Source organism: Anas acuta, chromosome 12, assembly GCF_963932015.1.
Source record: "Anas acuta chromosome 12, bAnaAcu1.1, whole genome shotgun sequence".
Classification (NCBI taxonomy): domain Eukaryota; kingdom Metazoa; phylum Chordata; class Aves; order Anseriformes; family Anatidae; genus Anas; species Anas acuta.
The window spans coordinates 4,129,080-4,150,960 of NC_088990.1; the positions used below are offsets into that span (position 1 = coordinate 4,129,080).

The window sequence follows — 21,881 nt, forward strand, 5'->3', positions numbered from 1 at the left end:
CACGTGGCGTTGAATACAGAGGAGTTAACAAAAGCATTATGTGAAGGAGACAGTTTGTCTCTGTTGGGGTCATAATCTGCTGGCAACCGGGATTTAAACAACTGAGATTCAAAGTCCTTTCTTTGAGTAATTTCTCTGTTACGGAGCCATTCTGGTCACATAACACATGTATTATTAGAGAGTTGTTTGTAGGTAGTGGAAGTACAAAAAGAGAAAACTAAGACTGCAATAAAAGAAATAATCTTGGAGCTCTCACATTAAAAAACAAACAAACAAAAAACCCAAACATTTTAATTCTTTATAAATTCTAAACAAAAACCAGCATTAGATCTGTATCTGGTATTATGATTTGACCTGAAGTCTGAAAACATTTGAAGATGGTATTTCTGGTTCAAGTCCACTTTGTTAGTACACAAGCCAAGGCCTTCTGTATCATTGACTCATTGAAGTACAGTAGTTTTCTAAACACAGTATTAAGTAGGACGTCCTCACTTTGCAACGTGGGCATCGCGCCCACTCTGACTGCTGATATGTGGTGCAAAGAATAAGGACGGAGGAATGGGACAAAGGAGGAGAGCAGCCAGGCGCCGGTGGAAAGCCGGCTCCTAAAGGAATAGTGGAGTTTCTTGTGTTTGGCATGGCCTGGAAAAGACGGGTTAGAAATTGCTTTCCCAAGCTTCTTGTGATTAACAACCTTCTTTCCTTGTCCTCCGCCTTCTGACCAATATTCCTGCTGCTGCCATTGAACCTGTACGATGCACACATTTTAAAATATGTGGTGGTCGCATGGGAACTAACGCAGGGTGAGTTAGGGGAGAACTGTCAAGACCTACTGAATTTAAAGGGCCTTTTAAAACCAGCCTTCAGAATGTGCTAATATTTACACATTCCCAATCCACCTGGAAATATGTTCTGATGGCTTTAAAGCATTTTGATATTATTAAATGTATGTTGGAATGTATGTAAAATGTATGTAAAAGCACAGTTGTGCTTTATTTTACCCCCAAAGCTAATGATAATTTAATCTCTTTAGAAACAAACAAACTAAAAGAAACAAAGCAGGCACATCCTGTGTTTTACAGAAGGACAAAATTCCTGTTCCAACCAAAAGGGCATCACGTTTTTCTTTTTCTTCAGCAACTTCTGGAGACTTTTTTTACTCTTTATGCTGGAGATCCAATTTATTACTTCTAAGGCTGTGTTTTTCCCTAATCTTTTTGAATAAAAGACACAACAGAACAAAACAATTTTTCTTTCTTCTTGGAAGTGCAGGATAGTTTGGATTTCATTATGCTTGAAGGAGTTTTGATGCTTGCATGTCATTAAACTACCGGAAACCTGATTAAAAATATACATTGTTAAATGCAACATCTGCAGGTAATGTTTAGATCATTTTATTCTGCGTTGGGCTCTATCAAAGATTTGGTATTAATGATTAGTGCCAGTCCACAATTTAAGCCACCATTGACTTTATTTTGGGTTCCATTCCGTGTTGTGTTAAACTAGAACAAATAACCTTATTTTTCCAATATCCACCTCCATCAACTGTAAACAGACAGAGAATCAATAAGTTTATTTGGAAGCCTATTTTAAATAAATTATTGTATATCTGAGGTTAAAAACAACCTCAGGAGGATTCTCTGTTGGGGTCCTGTGCATCCAGTGTGTGATGTGGAAGCCAACTGTGCTCAGAGCAGCGAGCATGGGATGGGACGGGGTGATCCTTTCTGCCCATTGCATCGGGGGGAGCTCTGATCCCACTCCCGATTCAGTCGGTGGCATTCTCGCCTGTAAGAAGATATTAAAATATATCTCTTAGAAAGAGTTAACCACACAAAATTAATGGCTGTTATAAGCACTTTGGGTGTTTGTGTTACGAAATGCAATAAGCACATCAACAGATGGTTGGTAGATGCTCACGTGCCGCGGTTACGGGCAGGCAATTGACCCGTTGGCTCTGCAGCTACCTCCAACTCAGAGCGGCTGCCTGCTCCAACACCCCTCAGCCTCTCGGTACCTCTCTGTAAGCTCGTCATGCACACACCATTAATGCCCACATTGCCACTGCCCACGACGGGAGCAGGAGAGCGCCCTAATTACTCCCAACAGTTTATGAAGTCAATGCATTAACGCTTGGAGCAGGCGGCACCTACCGCTCGCTGCCACACTCGCTGCCGTGGTGGCTCCTTGGGCTCGTTCGTCACGTTCGGAGATGCAAAAGGGGAGGCGAACGTGAATCTGCGGACGTTTTGGTACGAAAGCGAGATTCCCATTGCGAAGGCTTGGCGTGGTTTTGTGGCCGCCTTTTGAACGCTGTCAGAAAGGCACAAACATCAGCATAATTTATCGGCGGCTATTTTAGGCAGGTGCACGGGAACTCTAAATATACGGCATCCAGCACTTGCTGCAGTTGCTATGGATATGATATCCCAGGCCTGTAACTAGGGTTATAAATGCTGTTGTGTGCTTATTGCTGTTGTTGTTATTAAAACATGAATTTTAGAGTTATTCCTGCTTGGCTGCTGCCCCTAAATCGTCCATGTAACTGCATACTTCTTTGTCTGAAGGAGGGAGGTGTATGGGAAATCAGTGATAACAGTGCCCTTCCTTCCCTTCTGCTTTTCATTTGTTCCGGGAGGGACCAATTTTGAGCTGCTGTTTACAGCTGTATCAGGGCCAGGAGAATTAAAAATCACACAGAGCCAAAGAAGTGTGCTTCGTGTGGGTCTCTCAGATCAGTGCCCTGGTATTTAAGTCTTGCACACTTCACAGATACCCAGGTTTTTCCCCCATGTGTTGAAGACGTTGCTTCCTGCAGCTGCAGGGACTGCACAGCCCCCTTGCTGCTGCCATGGGATGGTGGCATCTTCCCAAATCCTGCCCCGTGTTGCAGATGTGGAAAAGAAAAGACGTCTGGTGATGAAGGGGCTCTACAGACACCCTGGGCACTGCAGCAACCATCTCTGTGTGCGCCATGCCCCATCCTCATGCTCAGCTGGGCATTTTCCTACAGATGGGAACTTGTAGAGGTCACTGGTGCTTGATGCAACTCCAAAGTGGAAATTAAGGAAAAAACGGGAGCTGCACGCAACACGCCTGCCCATGACAGTATCATTCAGCCTAAAATGGAGCCCTAAGATGGTTAGTTGGCAAAATGGGGAGCCCCTGGAAAAGAGGACGTGGTGCATGTACAGACATGGGTGCAGGGCAGTGCTCGGTGGCTGCCAAAATTTGTCCTGCGGAGACAATGCAGATGGAGAAGGTGGGAGGAGAAACATCGATGGCTCCCTTGTGCCTGTAAAACAGGACGTTGGATGCTTACAGGTTACGACAAGCTAGCGTCTGGTAAAGAGGTCAGCCTGCCCCGAAAGTGGTGCAGAAGCCAAAATAAAGTCTAGCCAGGCCTATGAGGAGTACGAGCACTGAGGCAGGGAAAATAGTGAGGCCTCTTTCTCCCCAGTGGTGGCCCCAGAAAGCAGCGGTGAGGCTGCTGTTAAAATTAAAATATGGCTGAGTATTAGGATATTTGCCTTGGGCAGATATATGTTTTGAGAGACCGGGGTCAGCGGCTGTTTTAACCGCGCTGTTTCATCCCCACTGCCACACTTCCTGAAGTTTCCACTTAAGCGGCGTTTTAAACAGCACGCAGGTATGCTGGTGGCATTCTGCATCGCTCTCCAGAGGGTAAAACGTGTGTGCGTGTGCTCCGCTCTGTCCATCTGTCTGTCTCAAGCACCATAAACCAGCAGTGGAAAAAGGGGAGGCACGAAGCCCGGCGCAAACGGAGAGGAGGAACGAGCGTGGAGGCGATGGGACACAGGGGAAAGTCGTTTCCTACCGTCAGGGAAGGGCGCGTCAGGAGAAAATCATTTCTTCTGCTGTTGAAAATTAAGAGTTTAGACTTCATGTGTGAAACAAAAGGAAGAGAAGACTTTGCATGAATGTAGATGCACAATGTATGTTGAACAACATTCACCGTATTTATTTATTTATCATTAGTGGCCTCACGGAGGAGACACTACCAAGGATCAGGACCCCAGTGAATTGCCAAACATCTTCTTTTTGAGCCAGGTATGTTTATACCCTGGCAGATTTACTTTCTTGTGATGAAGTTCCAACAAAACATTTTTAATCACCTCTTGGTCCAAAGAAAGACTCAAGCTGTTCAAACGGCATTTATGACCTCTGTGTTGCTCAGTTCTGGATTCCCAGTAAATAAAAACTTCGCACCATTCCTATCAACCTCATTTGAGCAGGTCTATAGATAAAAGCGGGGGCACACAGTGATTACAAGGAAATTGATTTCATCATCAAGTACCTTTGCACATTACCATAGAAATTATCTTTATTTTGCCCAAGTTATAGCTCTTTAATTTTGCACTTTGCATGTGTAGTGCAGTTTGCTTGAGGTTTTCATCTCAAAGACATGCCCATGCTGCAGCTGGATGTGCTGAAAAATCCCGATTTTATTTCTGTTGAAAACAGCAGGACCACTTGTGGAGGAGGAGGATGGCATAGGGGAGCAGAACCTGATTCAAAGCGTATGCCAGAGCCGAGTGTGCGTGCAGGGCTGGTACCATGAGCGTGGTGCTGTGGGCATCACAGATAAAGGGTTTCCTCCTGTGCACCCCAAAGCACATCGGGCACAGGTGAGTTATGAATTATGAATTTTGGATGGGCAGCCTGGGAGGCTGGAGAGCACTGCGGTGCCTCCAACCAACACCGGGCTGTTGCTGTTGCCTTTTTGTTTTAAAATAATCTGTCAAATCCTAGAACCAAACTGTGTCACACCTGTAGGGCTGTGTTTGTGAGACCGTAAGCTCTTAGGGGAACAGCACATCTTTTGTTCTGTGCTTGTACTCTGCTAGTACAACGTGCATGTCCACGACTTGCCCTATTCACCAAAATAACGAAAGAAACGGCTATTTCACAGCCATAAAGGTTCTTTATGACAGCAGGATGATGGATGACAGACACCCGATTCCCACTTCAGCTCTGCCTTTACACATTTCCTTACAAATAACACAATTTACACCATGCTGATGCCCTCACAAGCACAAAAAGGGCACTCAGCATCCAGCCCCACCGTGCTGCTGAAGATGCCCTGATGGTGAAAATACCCCAGGGATGGCGAAAATGCCCCAGAGATGACAAAAAAAGCCCCCAGGGTCGGTGACAACGCCTCAGTCAGGGTGAGGCTGCCGGGCACCCAGGCCTTGAAGCACCCGGGCGCTGCCCATGGAGGCGATGCCACATGGCCGCCTCCGAGCGGAGCCGAACGGATCCGAACGGATCCGAACCGACCCGAGCGGACCCGAACCGCGCCGAGCGCCAGCTTCGGGGCGCACCCGCCCCGCCCCGCCCCGCGCGCCGCCGCCTGGAAGAGTGGCGCGGGCGCGCGCCCGGGGAAGGGCGGGAGCGCGCTCGCCGTCCCCGCGCGGCCGCAGAGGGGAGAAGCGGCGGCGGCGGCGGAGCGGCGCCGGGGCTGTTGTTTACCAGCGCTGACTGCGGCGGGCGGAGGCGGCCAGCGAGGAGGAGGAGGAGGAGGAGGAGGCAGAAGAGGAGGGGGGGCAGCCAGACAGCCAGACGCGGCGGCACAGCGCTGCGAGCGCATTAATTGGGAGGAGCAGCGGAGCCTCACCCCGGCATCCCGTTCTCTCTGCCCCCCTTCCCCTCTCCTCCGTATCCCCCTCCCCAGGGCATCGCAGCCCCTCCGCACCCAGCTCCTGCGCTCTGACCTTCAGCGCAGCGCGCCGCCTCGCCCCCGTGCGCGCCCCCGCGCCTGCCTCCCCCGGCCCCCTGCCCGCGGCTGGGCAGCGTTGGGGAGGGAGGGAGGGAGGGGAGGGAAGGGGGAGGTTTGCGGCGTGCGCACACCCAGAGGAGGAGGGAAAAAGGGAGGGAGGGTGGGGGGGAGGAAAAAAAAAAAAAAAAGGAAAAATAGAAAGGGAAAAAAAAAGGAAAAAGGGAAAAAAAAGGAAAAAATAAAGGAAAAAATAAAAGAAAAAAACAAAGAAGGGAAAAAAAAAGGAAAAGGGGGAGAAAGGGGGGGAAAAAAAGGAAATAAGGGAAAAAAAGGGGAAAAAAAAAAAGGGAAAAAAAGCGCAGGGAGTACGCCCGGGCCGGGTGCTGTGTGTTGTTGTTGTTGTCGTCGTCGCCGTCGCCGCCCGGCCCCCCCCGCCCGCCCCCCGCCCGCCCCCGGCGCGATGGCAGGGCGGCCCGCGGGGCGGCGAGCCGGAGAGCGGCGGGGGCAGGAGGCGGGGTGCTGAGCCGCTCCGCTCCGCTCGCCGCCGCTTTGTGTGCGAGGGCGGCCGGGGGCTGCCTTGCCTTAATTATTATTATATATATATATATAATTTTTTTTTACCTTGTGTTTTTTTTTTTTTATTTTTTATTTTTTATTTTTTTCCGGGGGGAGAGCGAAGGAGCCCTGCGGCAGCAGCGCCGAGGAGAGGAAGAGGAGGAGTAGGGGGAAGCCTTTTTAATTCATTTTCCTCCCCGATTCCGCATTTCTGCAGCCAGCCGGACTTGTGTGGCGGTGCTGTTGTGTGTGTGTGCGTGTGCGTGTGCGGGGGGGGGGGGAGGGTGGGGGGTGGCTGCGTGTTGCTTTTTTTTTTTTTTTTTCTAAATTTTTAATTTTTTTCCGCCCCTCCGCCGGGCCGCGGGGATCCCACCACCAGGGCACCCCCCCCTCACCACCACCCTTTGCGTTTCGTCGCGGAGCCCCCGGGGCCGCCGCTGTTGTTTTGTAACCGGCTTGTCTGGGGCACCCCCCCCCCCGCCTGTTTTCGGTGTGTGTGTGTGTGTGTGTGTGTGTGAGTGTGTGGCTGCTGCTGCTGCTGCTGCTGCTGCTGCCTCCGTGTGCGGTGTCGGAAAATGGAGGTTGAAGATGCAGAGCGCCGGCCCCGCCGCGCCTCCCGCCCGCCGCTCCCCTGCACGACGAGCGGCCGCGGCCAGCGCTGAGGGGAACCGGCCCCGGAGCCCTCCTCACCCCCGGCCCCGGAGCCTTCAGCCTCGGAGTCCCCCTCCCCGGAGCCCCCAGCCCGGCCAGCGGCGCCCCGGGGCTCCCCCCGTGCTGCTGCCCCCTCCTCGTCGCCCTCAGCGCCCCGCGGAGCCTCCGGAAGATCAACACCACCCCGGGACCTCGCCGCCCTCCGCTCCGAGAGGGGCTCCTCGCTTCTCGTTTTTTTATTTTATTATTATTATTTTTTTTGCCTCGTTTGTTTTCCATTTCTCGAGGCAACGTGGATTTATTTATCCTGCCCCGCTGCTCGCCCCCCTTTTGGCTCCTTCGTTATTTTTAGAGAACGAGGAGGGGGGGGGCTGAGGGTGGCGGGGTGGGGGGGGGGGGGAGAGAACAATTTGGGACTTTCATTTTTTATTTCTTTCAAAAAAAAAAGAATTTTCGGAAAGGGGGATTTTGTCCAATTAAAAAAAGAGGAATGAAGTCTGGCGCTGGAGGAGGGTCCCTCGCCGTCTTCTGGGGGTTTCTGCTCGCCTTCGCCGCGCTTGGTCTGGGGCCGACAAATGGGGAAAGTGAGTATGGGTCTGGGGGGGGGGGGGGGGGGCGTGTGGGGACCGGTGTGTGTGTGTGTAGGGGGGGATATAGGGGGCTGTGGGGGCCGTGTGAGGGGCTATGGGGGGCGTGTGAGGGGCTGGGGAGGGGGTGAAGGCGTCGCAGAGGGGCCGGGGGCTGCGTGCGAGGGGCCGCGCCGTTGTGTGAGGGGCTCTGGCTGGGGGGGGGGCTCGGCTGCGGGGGGCTCCCGCTGCCTTCCCTCAGCCTTTTCGCCCCTACCCCTCGGGCACTGCCACCCACCCGGGGCTCGGCTTCTCCCTCCGGTCCCTGCCGCAGCAGCCCCCGGCCCGGGGGAGCCCCGGTGCCATCCCCCCCCCTCCCCATTCTCCCCCCAAACCCGGCCCCGGCGGCGCGGTGCTGGGCCCGGCGAGGCTGCGAGCTGCGTAGTAAACACAGGCGGGCGGGGAAGGGCTGCGCCTGCCTTCCCCACATGGAAGGAGCTTGAGCTTTGTCAAGAGCCAGAGTAACCTGCCGCGGCGGGTGAGGAATTCCTGGAAGAATTCCTGGCCGTGCCTCTGCTGAGGAGGGCTCTGGCCCCTCGCTGCGGGGTTACGGCGGTCTGCAAAGTCGCAGCCCGGCTGCTTTTTGGCTCCTCGCTTTTATACAGCTCGGTGCATCGCGGCTCTGCTTCCCTGTAGCCCCCTCGCTTCGTTTCCCTGCTCCCCCAAGCCGCCGAGGTTGCGGGGCGTGAAGGGACAGGGGTGCTGTGGGCCTTGAGGCTGTGAGCACCGCCGTGCAGGGCTCGTGGTGGCTTTGGGGGCTCCCCACATACGGAGTTGGCCTCCCCAAGGTTTGCTGGCCCGGCTCTCTGCAGGCAGGGAGATGGGAAGCGCGCCCTGGAGCCCAACCATTTTAAGAGCTGCTCCATCTCCTTCAGCGCCTCTCTCCGTCTGCAGAGGCAGGGTTGGTTCTTTTCCTGCGTCTGGATGCTTTAATTTCTTCCGCTGGGTGTTTTTCGGCGTGTTCCTCGAGCTGTGCTCGTGTGCCCGGCTCGCACAAAAGATAGGCGTTGATGGAAGGGAGAGATCAATTTTCTCCATTTTAAGTGTAAAGGGAAGGAATGTGGGAGCTGCAGAGGCTTTGCTAAAAGTGGTAGTTTCAGGATGAAAAGAGAAGCAAGTTCTTTGGATGCACTGACAAGGAGGCTAAAAAAACCCCAGCGTTTGAGCAAGAAGCGCATAGATGGAGCCTGTAACGCGTGTTGAGTAATACTGTGTTTCATTAGGCAGCGAATGCCAATTAACTCGTTGCAAATTAAGGCCCGGCTTAGGCTTTTGCGTTGTGGTGGCAGGGCCAGCTCGGGCTGGAGAGCTGCAGTCCTGCTTCCACGCGTTGAACTTGTTGGCCAGGGCTGTTTTCAAGAGGGAAGATTAATGTTTGGGTTTGAAAACAAAACCCTAGTGCCCTTCTTCAGGGAAGGGCTTGAAAAGGATCGGGTAGCACGGAGAAAACAGGAGAGGAGGAGTAGGTCTGGTGTGCCCGTAAACTGCTGGGATGTGTGCTTAGAAGGGTTTTCTTACCTGGCCCAGAACACCTTCAAATAACCACGTTTGCCCAACTCTTACAATAAAGTCAGGCAGGAACGGTGGGTTGGGATATCAGCTTCCAGTCCTCTCAAGTGTTTGCAGTTACCGTTTAGCTAAAATGACCCAATTAAGAACCTCCCAAATGAAATATCTCCTTCTTCTGATCTAGGCATTTAAATACGGGGAGATATGCTGAAAAACTTGTCTTAGCTGAATACTGCCTCTAATCGATCGTCTTTGTAGTTTACAGTTTAATAGCCTTTGTTTTCACGAGTTATTGCTGAAAGAATTTTGCTGTTAGGGGGAAAAATGATCTCCAGAGCAGATGTTTTGCATCTCTTCATATTCTTCTCTCTCCCCACAATAGTGGAAGGAAGATTAATCTTAATTTTTATTTGTTTTTCATATATACTGTGTCATAGCTAAAAGGCACTTCCATTTTCGGTCAAACAAGCAAGGCATTCCTAAATAGGAATACAAAGGAGTTACAACAGGAGGGGGGAAGCCCATCTCTTTAATGCGAAATCCTATAAAATCTGCTCATGGTTCAATGACAGAAAACTTCTGAAAAGGCAGGTAGCCTCGGTGGTAAGCTGCTGGTTCAAAACCGGTTGTTAAAAAGCGCTAAGAATTTGCTGAGGTTTTTGTTAGAACAGCACAAAAATAAAAACAAAAAGGCCCTTCAGCGCGGTGCAGCGTGTGCCGGTGGAGCAGGGCATTTGGTGTGCTGCTGGAGACCGCCTCTTCAGCCCACCCCTGGGATGAAGCAGCTTGGAGTTTGCTGCCTTTTGTACCTGAAGCACGATGGGGTTTGTTTTTTTTTGTCCCACGTAGCGTACGTGTGTAAAGGGAATGCCTGGAAGGGCGTGGGTTAAGCGTGTAAAGTGAGCTGTTTTGGGTAATACCGTGCTTCAGACTGGTAGGTACCCTGATGGATCTGCTCATCTTAGCCATGAGCTTTTGCTTGCGTATCCAGGCTGTATTTCACGCTCCTGATGTTAACAAGCAGTAGCTCGTGTTGTATGTTCAATCCCTCTCCCGGGTTGCTTAGCAAAAGCCCTCCTGACCTCCCGAGTGCCAGCATTGCACACACCTCGCTTTCCCATCAGCGTTTTCACAGACGCCTAGTGGTTAGCGAATGCTGGTAAATGGGAGTTGGTTAAGCCCTTCTGCAATTGAGGTTGCAAATTGAAATGCCAGAGCACCAAAGGAACCGGTGTCACCGGCGGGAGGAGAGCCGTCGGTGCCATGGACGGGACGGCGGCGCTTGGCTTGTGCTGCTCGAGGCGGTGCTCTGCAGGCGTTTCGGTACCAGAACTGGAGCAAAGGCTCGTGTGACTCAGAAACTGGTGGGTTAGGAAACGGCAGGGACTTAGCCTGTGTCGGGCAAAAGGGCTGGAGAACGTGAAGAAGCGGAGGGCTGAGTGTGGAAAGGGGGAACCCAACACGCCTTGCATTGCTGAACCAGCCCCAGGAGAGTGATGCTCCTCGCAATGTGCCTCGTGTTGGAAGCGAGGGATGGAAAGCAGGATGGAGAGCAGGATGGCTCTGTTAGTTTTACTTCAGCACAACAGCAGGCATGATTTGTTGGCTTTCCTAAGGAAATTGCCCAGATTTGATAAATTACTGCATTAATTTCGGTTAGGTTTCCCCTGGTCAGTTCTTCCTTCAAACTAAGTTCGTTGTATATGAGAAGCACAACTCCAGTGACAACTCCTGTTGTCTTCATCTGGAGATGCGTGCACGAATCTAGTGGTGAGGAATTTCCGTGTAACGATTTCTGAATCTGTCTTAATTGGTAAATAATTAATCTGTGCCAGTATACGTTACCTTGGGAAAAGTTGTTTCAAATCATGTCGAGTTTTCTGCTAATCTGGCACTTGCTAAGGAAATGTTGGAGGAGATTTTCATGGGGGTGTGAATTGTGAGCTGCCACTGACTGTTGTGGAGAAGTTTGGTGACGGTCCTGAACCTCCAGAGAGGAGTAATATGCACAGCAAACCTGGTGTTGGCTTTGTGATCCTGCGTAGAAAACAACTTGCCTAACTCACTGTTATCTGTGATGGTTGTAAAGTTCATAATTTACAAAATGCACTGGATTAAATTGCTTAAAAAAAAAAAAAAGACTGTTTCCCTGAAATGGTAGCAATGGTAGCAACTGAAAAGCAATGGTAGCTCTCGAAAAGTGTTCTTTGAACTTTGGTTTATGAAAATGAAAAAAACAAAACAAAACAAAAACAAACCTCTAAAATTCAAATAGGGGTTTATTTACAGCTTTCACGTTTGGAAATGTGTGATGTCCTGAAGCAGCAGCTGTTTTCAAGTCTTTATGCGTGCCTGTACATAGAAACGGGTAACTTGCAGTTCTCAGGTATCACGCATGTTGCTGAAGTTTACTCAAACTGCAGTGTTTTTTAATTATCTTGAGGTTCTCGTAATTAGCGTTGTTGCAGATAGGTAGCTTCGCTTCATTTCACATCTTTCTGGCAAAGCTGAGCTTTGAAGCTTTCTGGGCTTAGGAGGTGATGGAGCTCCTCAGAGCTCTGCCTCTGAAAAGGCTCCGAAAGGCTTCAGGAGCGCAGTGATGTGTTTGAAAGGTAGAACTACTGTTCTGGTATTTTGATATATTTGACGTATAATTTTTCTATCACTGTAAATTGTATAGACAGCTCCTTTGTGTAGGTTAGTTGGATTAGTGTTTATGATTTATGAAAACCACTTTAAAAATAATAGTTTGAAAATTGTTGTATTGTACAAAACCAGAGCTCACCAAGCAGTAGTTGATGAAGACACATTTGTGGTTGTTAGCCAGCCTGTCTTTTTTTTTTTTTTTTTCCCTCTTAGCCAAGTCATGACAGGTACAATCTGGACTGATTTCTGTAGTACTATATTTGTCTTTTTTGTGTCCAGAACTGTCTGAGGACAGGCAAGTGATTAGCAACATACAATGTTCATTCACATATTTCTGTGCTCTGCAAACTGAGCCATACCGATCCCTCAAAGTAAAAAATAGCCTCTGCTGCCTTTGTGCAGGGCTTGCAGCTTTTGCTAACGGAGTTTGTGGCAGTTTGGCTTATCCATTAATTAAGGAGATGCATTCCTGCAAAACGGGTGTCAGCGTGGTGGTGGATTGTAAAGGTTTAACTTGCGTTTATCATTAAAAGTTTTCCGTTTTAACCTTTGCAAATGCCAAGTATGCACAGCTCCTTCAGGATTTCTTTCAAGGCAAAGATTAACTTATTAAATGAGGGTATGCTGAAGAAGTGGCTGTTGTGTTTTTGAAGACAAGATGATTTAAAATTTGCTGAAAAGCAGAATTGACATAAAACATTATTACTGTATTTAACAGTTTAATTTGCATCTGACCCATGAATTTTCACATAATATCATTTAATTTGTTTTGAATTATCCAGACTTGCATGTTATCTACAACTGTTTTTCCTTTCTTTGTGAACTTGGTGGTGTGAGCAGAAGTAGGCTTCTCTCTTTCAGTGACTCTACAGATGGTTTTTCAAGGTGACTGTGCTCCTTGACCTACCCAGCTAGATGAGATCTCACCCCCAGTGAGGGAGGAAGATTGTTCTTCTAAATCCACTTTGAAATATTTTGGTAGAACAGCAAGCGTGTGCTTTTGTAGCAACACCAGGTCATTTTAATAATAATTTGGAGGAAAAAAAAAAAGGATCACATTTAAAATTGACGCTGTAGAGAAGCGCTAGCCAGGTGGAGCTTTAAGAACTTAATCTGTGCTGTGGGCTGGGGGAAAAAAATGCGTACATCATACAAACAATAATTCTTAAGCAGGAAATTGGTGCTCTGTATGCAGTCGTTTACAAACTAGGTGTGCATCGTGCTTTTGTGGCAGATCTTGGTGATAAGTAGTTAGTCGGTGAGGGTGGTTTTTTGGGCAAGTCCAGTGATGCAAGGAGTTCATTTCCTTCACGCTGCCAGCAAAGCGCGAGTTACTGAGCTAGCTCCGTGACCAGTCAGGGAGAGCGTTATCTGCAGAGCTGTTATTGGTGCCATTACACGCTGTAAAGATAGCGCTGTTTGCTTGGAAGCGTGAGCATCAGCTCTGGTCAAAACACTTTCTCCTAGCAGGTGGGATTTTTGGGGAGCTCCTGGCTGCGCATCCCTCCTCCCCGTGGAGGGGAGCGGTGTCAAAATGGGGCAGGGAAACGCAGCAAATGTCGGAGCCCCTAATGATAGAGGCAAACTCTACATGCTGTGTGGTTTGTGTGTGTGTTTTTTTTTTTTTTTTTTCCTGCTGCTGCAGATCGCGCGGCGGATCGCTTTCGCTGATTGTTTCTGGGAGCTTTGTCGTTTTTACTTCAATATGAACAATTCTCGGATTAGTGCTCTGCTCACTTACGCTGGCGACTTGCACAACAGTTTTCAGATAGCAGAGGCTTTGATTGGAGGAAGGAAGGATGAATTTTGTGACGTTCGTGAAACGAATACACGCTGAAGCAGTCGGAGATGCCTTGTACTCAATCAGAGTGCAGCCTGTCTGAATGAAAGGCGCTGCACCTACTGCTAAGTTTATAAACTGGGTTTATACAGATTACTCTTTAAATTATTCATGATGCTACATTACAAGTATATCTGACAGGTTTAAAATAAACGACGTGATGCTAAGAGGGAGCATGCATAAATTAGAGCCGGGATAATATGCTTTTTGAAGCATCTCCTCCATTTGTTCCTGCTGGAACAGAACAGGTAACTGCAGCTGAGTGTAAGTCTCAAGTAAAGTGATCATCATCCTCAGCTGATGTTGCAGTGGCTGGTCTTAAAGACAGATGAGATGAAGTGGCAGGGAGTGCCCAGGCGCTCAGGGTGTGTTTAGTTGTGTACACTTTTCTCCTGAAACGTGGAGAGTATTTATGGGAGGAAGCTTCTGTAAGCACAGCTGCTCAAAGGGTCTGCTGGTGGCAGCGCGAGGTAAGGTAGGGTAGGGTAGGGTCACATCGCGTTATTTTACCTGCTCTTTCTTGGTAGAGCTGCTGTGGTTAGCACGAGGTGCTCTGACAGGGTGCTAGCAGGCTTTCCCTGACGCCTGGTGGGATGCTGCCTCTGGTTTGCTTTGGGTCGTGGCACACGGCTTCAGGTCTCCCTAACGCTTAAGCACAGAGGAACTTTGCAAGACCTGAAGTGATGAATTTGGAGAGGGTTGTTGGTGGGCAAAGAGGATCCCTGATCTCTTCAGATGTGAGAACAGCTTCTCCAAATGCACCTTGAAATATTGCTGGTTCTGTGAGTTAGCGGGCAGGCAGCTCGTTACTTTCAAGATGTGAGCTCCTGATGTTGTTTATGGCAGTAAAATGATGTGTGGTAGAGCAGCCCTCCGAAAACCATCGGAGGTATTTATGGATGTGGAGGGTATTATGGGGACCAATAGTTCACATCTTCAGTCTTGAACAGGTACAGCATTTTGGAGCAAAGCCTGGTGACAGCTGCTCCTGGAAACAAACTTGTAAGAGAATTATCTTGGACCTGGATAGGGCGTTATTCCTGGATCTCACTGGCGTGCTTTCCTCGTTACTTGCATGGGCTCCAGCTTAGCATTTTCTCCACATTTTCAGTCAGTCTGTGTACAAATACTACGTGTTGCTTCCCTGCCACCCTTATCACCTCCCCTTGGGTCCTTTTTACAAGAGGATGTGCAGGGAGAGGCGTACCAGGATCTGCTGAGCCCGCGGTGGGGTAACGTGGGGTGGGCTGTGGTGTCGGGGCTGACATCGTGCTGCCACCACCTTGGAGTCCTCAGAGCCACTGGGCTGGAGGGGGAGCCCGCTGGAATCGCGACAGTGCCTGGCTGCCACGACAGGGGATTTTTAGCTGCTTCTCTCCAGTTGTTCTGTGTCCCCAGCAGGTGGAAGCAGCTTGTGGCTGCGTTGGCTGTCGTTACCGGCGTCGTTCAGTTTGTTGTGGCTGCGGCGGTGGTGGGTTCGTGTGTGTGTGTTTTGGAGATGGATGTACGTTTTATTGGTCCCCTGCAAATGCCACGTCTCCAGGGAACAAAGAGGGGATGAACGCCCGGCTGTGCTAGGAGATGCACATGAGGTGCTGTAAATGTGCTTGTGCTCCCTTTCCTTGCACCTGAGAGGTGCTGCGGCTGGGGGAAATCAGCTTGCAAACCCAGAGAACATCAGACCACTCGTGTGGGGGAAGATGCCAAAGGGTCTGTCAGTCCTGTTCACATGCCTTGGACCCAGAGATTGTTTTAGCAGGTTTTGTTGGTATTCCCTTCATGCTTTCAGTGGCTACACCCGTGATGGAGCTCGTCTGTGCAGTTACCACTGTACGAAGCAGCAAAACTGGGTTTTAAGGAGAGCGCTTTTTTGAGGTTTGGCTTGAGCCTACCTGGGTCTGAAATCTGGGAGTGACTGAGAGATTTGCTTTTTTTTCTATTTCCTGTGCTAATAAAATGTATGACTTTTTGTTAGGTTAGGGTAGGCTGCCTATGCAGACGAGTACTGCCATTGAAATTGTGCCTTACCAAATGGCATGTTCTGTGTATTCAATCCTTGAAGCGGGCTGTGGGAGTCCCTTCCCAAACTTGAGCTTCTACACGCCCGGATGGGTTGTGGTTCCGAAATGTGGCCGGCATTACCAGCGACCGAACAAAAATCCTTTCAAGTTGGTTCAGTTGTTATCCTACAGAAATAAGGCACAGAGACAAATGCGCTCGAGTGCGTGTGTGCACTCAGGCAGCGATTCTGGCCTTCAGCAGAAACACATGTGAAACGGACATCTGTTTTTACGTGGTTTGTGTTTTGTGCATCTCTTTTGGTAGTTCATTGTTTAAATAAACATGTTGCATTAGCCATAAGGCTTCGGTGCCAAATGCCCACTGATGAGATGTATTAGGGTTTTGTTGTTCCCAGGCCATACTGAGAAACAACAGCTTTACAATTCAACACATTTGAAGAAGATTACAAAAAGAATTTGGGGTGGATTGCAATCAGCACTTCAAAAGCAATTGCTTTGGAGTAACTCCCCTTTAACACAGCGCAGCGCCCATGGAAAAACACTGTCATCTTAACAGATGCAGTGTTATTTTGGAGATTCCACTGTATAAATACATGGACTGTGGTTAAATTGTGATGGCAACAGATGCAATCTCTGTTCTCAATTCTTTCATCTCCTTAATATTTAAAAATACCCCACAAAGCAAAAAAACATCAAGGCTGAAAATACACTTTGTGTAAAATTGTCGGGGCTGGGCCTTTAGGGCCTTGCTTGGTTTCGGATAGGTCATTGCAAATCATGCAGTAATGCTCACCTCTGCAAGGAGTCCTGCAAGTGCTGCTGCTGAGGGCTCGCGTAGGCTTCGTGTGGTTGGAATTCTTCAGCAGTGCTTAAGAAACGTCAGCAAGATTGAAGTTGGAGTGGGTTGACCTGGCAAAAACGTATTCCCGATCTTTTTCCTCAAAGAAAGTGATGGGATGAGGACAGCAATCACATATTCCGTTGGCTAAGCCAAGAGCGTCTGAGGATTTTTGCGGTATTTGTGCCGTCGATATCAGTGACTTTATTTTTAAGTTTGTCCGCAGTGCATCGCGCTGTCGGAGGGCGAGAGGGTTGGAATGTGGGCATCAGATGTTGTATCGTAATGCTGCACAGTTGTGTTCGCATTTGTTTTTCTTTCCGGATTTGGTTTTGCTTAAATACTGATTTGACAAGGATAAATCGGGAGCGAGGGTGTTGGTTTCTCGTCCTCTGTGAGCAGCAAATAGCATAACAAGATGTTGTTATTGGTGCAGTCGCCTCTGTCCATCCACTAGTTGGGTGGAAAAGCCTTGAGCTAAATACCGTAACTGCCTTTTAGGAAGGGATTGGATGGGTTTGCGAGCAACAACATTGGTAGTCGTTCATGTGTGCTAAAATAGGGAGCAACCACATCTCATGCCTCAGAAGCTGATGGTGTGCAAAGGATGGGAAGAAATTGTGTTCCTCCTCTGGATGCTTGTGCTTCCCTCCTGTTTGCAAAATGTGGAGCAATCCTGGCCCTGAGGGTGGCCAAAGGGTCATGTTTAAGAGCTTTGACGTGCCTTGGGGTGCTTGGTGCACCTCAGTAAACCCCAGGTCTTCCCAGGAGGCTGTGAAGATGACCTTGAGTCAAGCCAAGTTGTGTCAAGGGCGCGAGGCGCGTGTCCATCACCTAGCCGGGCACCATGTGGGACTGGAGCAGTCGTGTTCCTTCCAAGGGGGCCCTTGGTACGTGGGTGGAAGTCTCTGCCTTGGTTTGGGGGTCTGGCACCACAGGACATCCTCTTGCAGGAACAGACATGGGTGCAGGCAAAGGCAGGGGCTTCATACCAAGGTGGGAGTGCGTCCAAATGTGGGGACGGCGGTGGTGCCATCCAGCCGCGCTCAGCATAGCGGAGCTACTACAGCTTTACGGAGCTGAAAGCAACTCTAATGCTTCCACCGGGCACTGCTGCTCTGTAACTTCTGAACCTGGTGGGAATGCTGGCAATTTCGGTCCAATTTGTCGTTCAAAGTTTATTACTTCCTTAGTGCGAAGGCCTCGGAGCACTGCTAGTGTTATCGTGTTTTCTTTATTGAGGTGGTGTGGGTGATTTCCTAGCGACTTGAAACAGCAGGCAGGAAGAGCTTGCTTTAAATACACTGTTTTAATCTCATTTTGCGTATTTTCTAGTTGGAATTTTTCTTGACTGACAGCCGTTAGAACACCTCAATTTGCAAATATGACCTTTACGGAGAAAAAAAAGAGTTTTTTTGCCAGTAAATAACATTTGTTGTTTCTGTGTGTTCATGTAAACAAGCAATTTCGATACCTTTCCTCAGATCCTTAATTTTCGCACCTTTAAATGACAGAATGGTGGATGGTGCGCTTGCTGCTAGATTACTTCTCATTTGTGTTACTTCCCTATTTGGACGGAAAATGGAATTGTAATTAAAATGGGGAAGAATTTTGAGACTTAATTAAAACTCAGTGTGGTGGACAGGCATGATTTAAAAATAAAATCAATAGAATAGTTTCTCGCTGTCCTTTGGAAGTTAAGAGCTAATAGATTTTGCCCACTGACTGCTTGACAGGTTTCTACGCAGGGGTCAGCTATTTTTAAAATTTGGAATGAATTCCTTCCTTCCTTATTGAACGGAACCGTTTGAGTGAATTGAAATGAGGCACTTGCACAAATAGTTGTTGAACTTGAAAGCTCTCGTACCGTTCAACGAGGGGTGGCTCCAAGAGAGCCCTGAGCAGTGAATCCACCAGTCCAAACGTTTTTGTGTAAATTACATGCTTACTATTTTTGTTTTATTTAAATTACAGTAGGCATTTGCCCTAATATATGCTGTTATAATTTCATGTTAGATTTGTAATTAAGTTTATTTTTAGAAGAATGCATTTAAGTGGTTTATATGAAATGATTTTCTATTTTTGTAAATGAAATAATTGGGTTTTATTGACTTTTAATTTCATGCAAATGGCTTTTTTGGCTTGGCGGTTATGTAAGCAGAAAGAAATCTAATGATTTGAGAGTATTCTCGTAACGGGAAGAACAGAGGACAGGGACAGGCTGTCGCAGCTAGGGCACTGGTGGGCAGAGTTAACTCCTGTTCAGGCGGGTTTAACTCCAGGGCGCAGTACAGTGGGTTCGTGCAGTAAATCTTCTTGATTGATTATTATTTTTTTTGTGGTTAGGCTAAGCAAACCAAATTGTCACTGCATTTGGGAACTGGCTGGGGGATAAGAGACACGGTCATAGCAGGGCGGTTTCTCGGGAAGCCTGGAGATGTAGCTGTGATGAGTCTGATGGACCAGGGAGTGTTAATTGTGTGCTCGCCAGCTCCACTGTTTTAAATTTGGCCTCGCTATCACATCTCTGCACAGATGAATCTGGAGGCTAAGGGGAGTTGGATGATGAGTCACGATTGAGTTAGCAAAATCCCAATTGATCTCCGTTTCCTGTTGATTCCAAAATTACTGAAGTGTGAAAGCTGAGAGTGACTGATGACTTCTTGGAGGGGAGTTTGAGGGTGGAATGTGGAAGTGACTCTCGGCAAAGTAATTCAATGCTGCCCTGGGTGTTGGTACAAAAATGTCGGTAGCGAGAGCAGGTGTGTGTGAGATGGGAGGCTTTGAGTGCAGCGGGGTGCTGCGGCCAGCCCCCTGACCTAGCAGTGGGTCAGCGAGGTGCATGGCAGGATGGGGAGAGGTTTTGGAGGTGGCTGCTGGAAGAAGCTTACAGATGAACCTTGTTGTTAGCTTTCTTTGTCCTGGAGGTGCTTCTGATCACCCCGTGTTTGTCCCTGAGCTCAGGAGCCATGAAATCCCTTTGCTCGCAGGTACAGGGGTTGGGCAAGTCTCCTGCTCCTTCGCAGCGTGACTGCAAAATGCACATGAGAGCACACAACCTCAGCCAGCGGGCTCTACAGATGGCAATTTTGGGATGGAGAAAACTTCACGTATCCCCGTTATCTTTTTGTGATCATCTCTTGATGAATCCTTGACCTTGTCGTTCCGCAGCATTGTTCTGTTCTTGCGGTGAAATGGGATTAATGCTATTTTGGGAGATACTAATTAGAAACGTTGTCGTAGCACGTGTAGGTAAGGATTTTTATTTGTTTTATTCTCAAACTTCGTGTTAGCAAAACATTTGTTTGTTATTAACATAACTTAATAGTTCCTGGACTCTGCCTGCATTGCAAATGGGAAAGTAAATTCTGCTGAAGGGGGAAGAAATTAAAGGGAGGATTTATACAGCTCTGAGTTAGGTTTGGAAACGAGCTGCAAGGCAGCCTTGAAGTGATTCACGAGGAGGAAGCAGGTTAGTTACCTGGAGGAATAAGAGGAGACGTGAGGTAGGGCTGTCCCTTTTCTGTTTATTCCCTCACAAAATTGCAGTTTTGCAGACTTTTTCTAAAGTGGTAATTTGGAAGGCAAAGGAGCCGTCTGCGTTGTGTTTTGTGGCTATTCAGATGACTTCTGAGCCACTGAAGCTTGCCATTGACGTGCACTTTGATACGCTGCCTTAAAACAGGAGGAAAAACATACTTTTTCTTGGAAAGCCTGTACAAGCTTTTTCCTATGTTGTCATATCTAGGGTTGCAGAAAGCTGAGAAGGGGGGGAAGAGCAGTGGTTGCTCTGCTGTCTGAGAGCAGCTTGCTTTGCAAATGCATAAACAAAACAGGAAAAAAAATCTCCCAGATTTTGGACCTGCGAGGTGTGTGCTTCCCATGTTCAGAGCAGCTGGTTCAGGTGGTCTGGCTCCTGCCAGGGAACAGCCAGAGAACCAAATCACTCCCAGAGGGTGTCAAGAGATTCCCTCTAGAAAAAGTTGAAACACCGAGTTGGGTGCTTGAAATGCGGTGAAGCACGGAAAGGGCACCAGTTTTCAGGGCACTCTGACTCTTTCTTCAGGGTGTAGTGAATTTACAAGTAACAGCCACGCTTAGAAGGCACGTCCTGGTCTTAATGAGAGGTTTTAATGAGAGTTGTGGAGCTGCGAGGGGACTTTTATTAGCAGTGAGCACTGCAGTTCCCCAAACCGTTGCTTGCGGAGAATCTGCAAATACTTGCAGCTATACCATGTCACCTCATACCTTGTCACGTACCATCTGTGTTGCAATGTGCTGTAATAAAAGCACTTTGTTAAACCAATTAAATGCACGATATTGTCATAATACTTGTGTTTTGGGGAATTGATATGGCCATTTTTCCTTTGAAATGGCAAGAAGGCTGTTGTGCTGAGACAGCAGAGCGCTTTAGGAGGTGGTGCTTTGTATCCTCTCAAGTAATGTCTTTTTTTTTTTTTTTTAAAATCAGCAGGATGTTCCCCAGTAAGTCAGATGACTTAGTTGTTTTTGTGATCTGTACCCGAGAAGGGAGAGGATGTCAGAGGAGCAGATCGGTTTAAGTGCTTTGTAGTAGCAGAAAACCTGCAGCCCTGTCCTCCCTTGCTTTCGTGGAAGTGCCGGTAAGGGCCACCTTAGCACTGGCCACGCTGTGTTTGTTTGGTTTAGACAAACTAAATAACCAAAAGAACGCCTTGTCCCTTCGGGAGAAGGTAACGCATAGCCTGCTGAAATACTCTAGAGAATCAGGGATGTAATTAACCCGTTTCTCGTTAGCTCGGCTAGGTTTCAGAAGGTAGCACAGGGTGTTTAAAACATCTGAAATTGCTTATTTACCAGTTCACTGAAGTAAGGATTTTTCAAGTGGGTTGTATGAAGATCAAACCTCTTCCTTTTTCCATTGCTTTTCTCTTCTTCCCCATTTCCTGGTCTGCATCTTCCAAACTGGTAATAGGCCTAATGCTGATTGACGTTATGATTATTATTATTTTTAAAGCTTGAAAGCAGCCATTGAGGAGAGCAGTGTCCATTTCCTGTCACACTTGCTCAAGGCTATAGAGAGCAGATCGTGGAAGTTCAGGCACTTGTTCAGGCCTTTCAGAGGAATTATGAAAGATGCTTTGCTTTTAATGCAGTGAAGGAAGGGCAGCGACTGGAAAGGACTGATAGCACAGGCAGGACTTGGCCCATCGCACAAACAAAACCTCTTGCTGCGATCCTGAAGCATTTTGCTCCATACATGATACTTTACATTGACTTTAGATTGCCTCTATTTCTTTTTTAATTTCTCCTTTTCCTGCACAAGTTGTTTCAGTTGGGATTTTTGGATTAATTTGGCCAGGAATGTCTAAACATGACTTGGGTTGGAAAGGAGGTGGTTCAGGCTTTGGCAGCGTAACTGCAGCAGCTCCCCTCCAGCGCGTGGAAGTTCCGTTCTGATTCATCTTTGCTG

The 21,881-nt window shown here is 48.3% G+C and overlaps 1 protein-coding gene and 1 long non-coding RNA gene across 3 annotated transcripts in view; one reads left to right on the plus strand and one right to left on the minus strand.

Moving 5' to 3' along the window:
* Window positions 1–1,099: 1,099 nt before the first annotated feature.
* Window positions 1,100–6,414, minus strand: LOC137863009 (uncharacterized). Its single transcript, XR_011100645.1, has 3 exons — window positions 5,739–6,414; window positions 2,154–2,313; window positions 1,100–1,788 (listed from the first exon to the last, which is right to left on the minus strand). It is a non-coding gene; the product is annotated as an uncharacterized lncRNA (long non-coding RNA).
* Window positions 6,415–7,319: 905 nt separating this feature from the next.
* The window catches only part of IGF1R (insulin like growth factor 1 receptor), a 175,480-nt gene continuing 160,918 nt past the window's right edge, over window positions 7,320–21,881 (plus strand). Inside the window, exon 1 of one of the 2 annotated variants that reach the window (XM_068695769.1) lies at window positions 7,320–7,533. In XM_068695769.1, the coding sequence (XP_068551870.1) occupies window positions 7,440–7,533 (94 nt within the window). In that variant the 5' untranslated portion in view covers window positions 7,320–7,439. The remainder of the gene's footprint in view (window positions 7,534–21,881) is intronic. The other variant, XM_068695768.1, reaches the window with a different exon arrangement.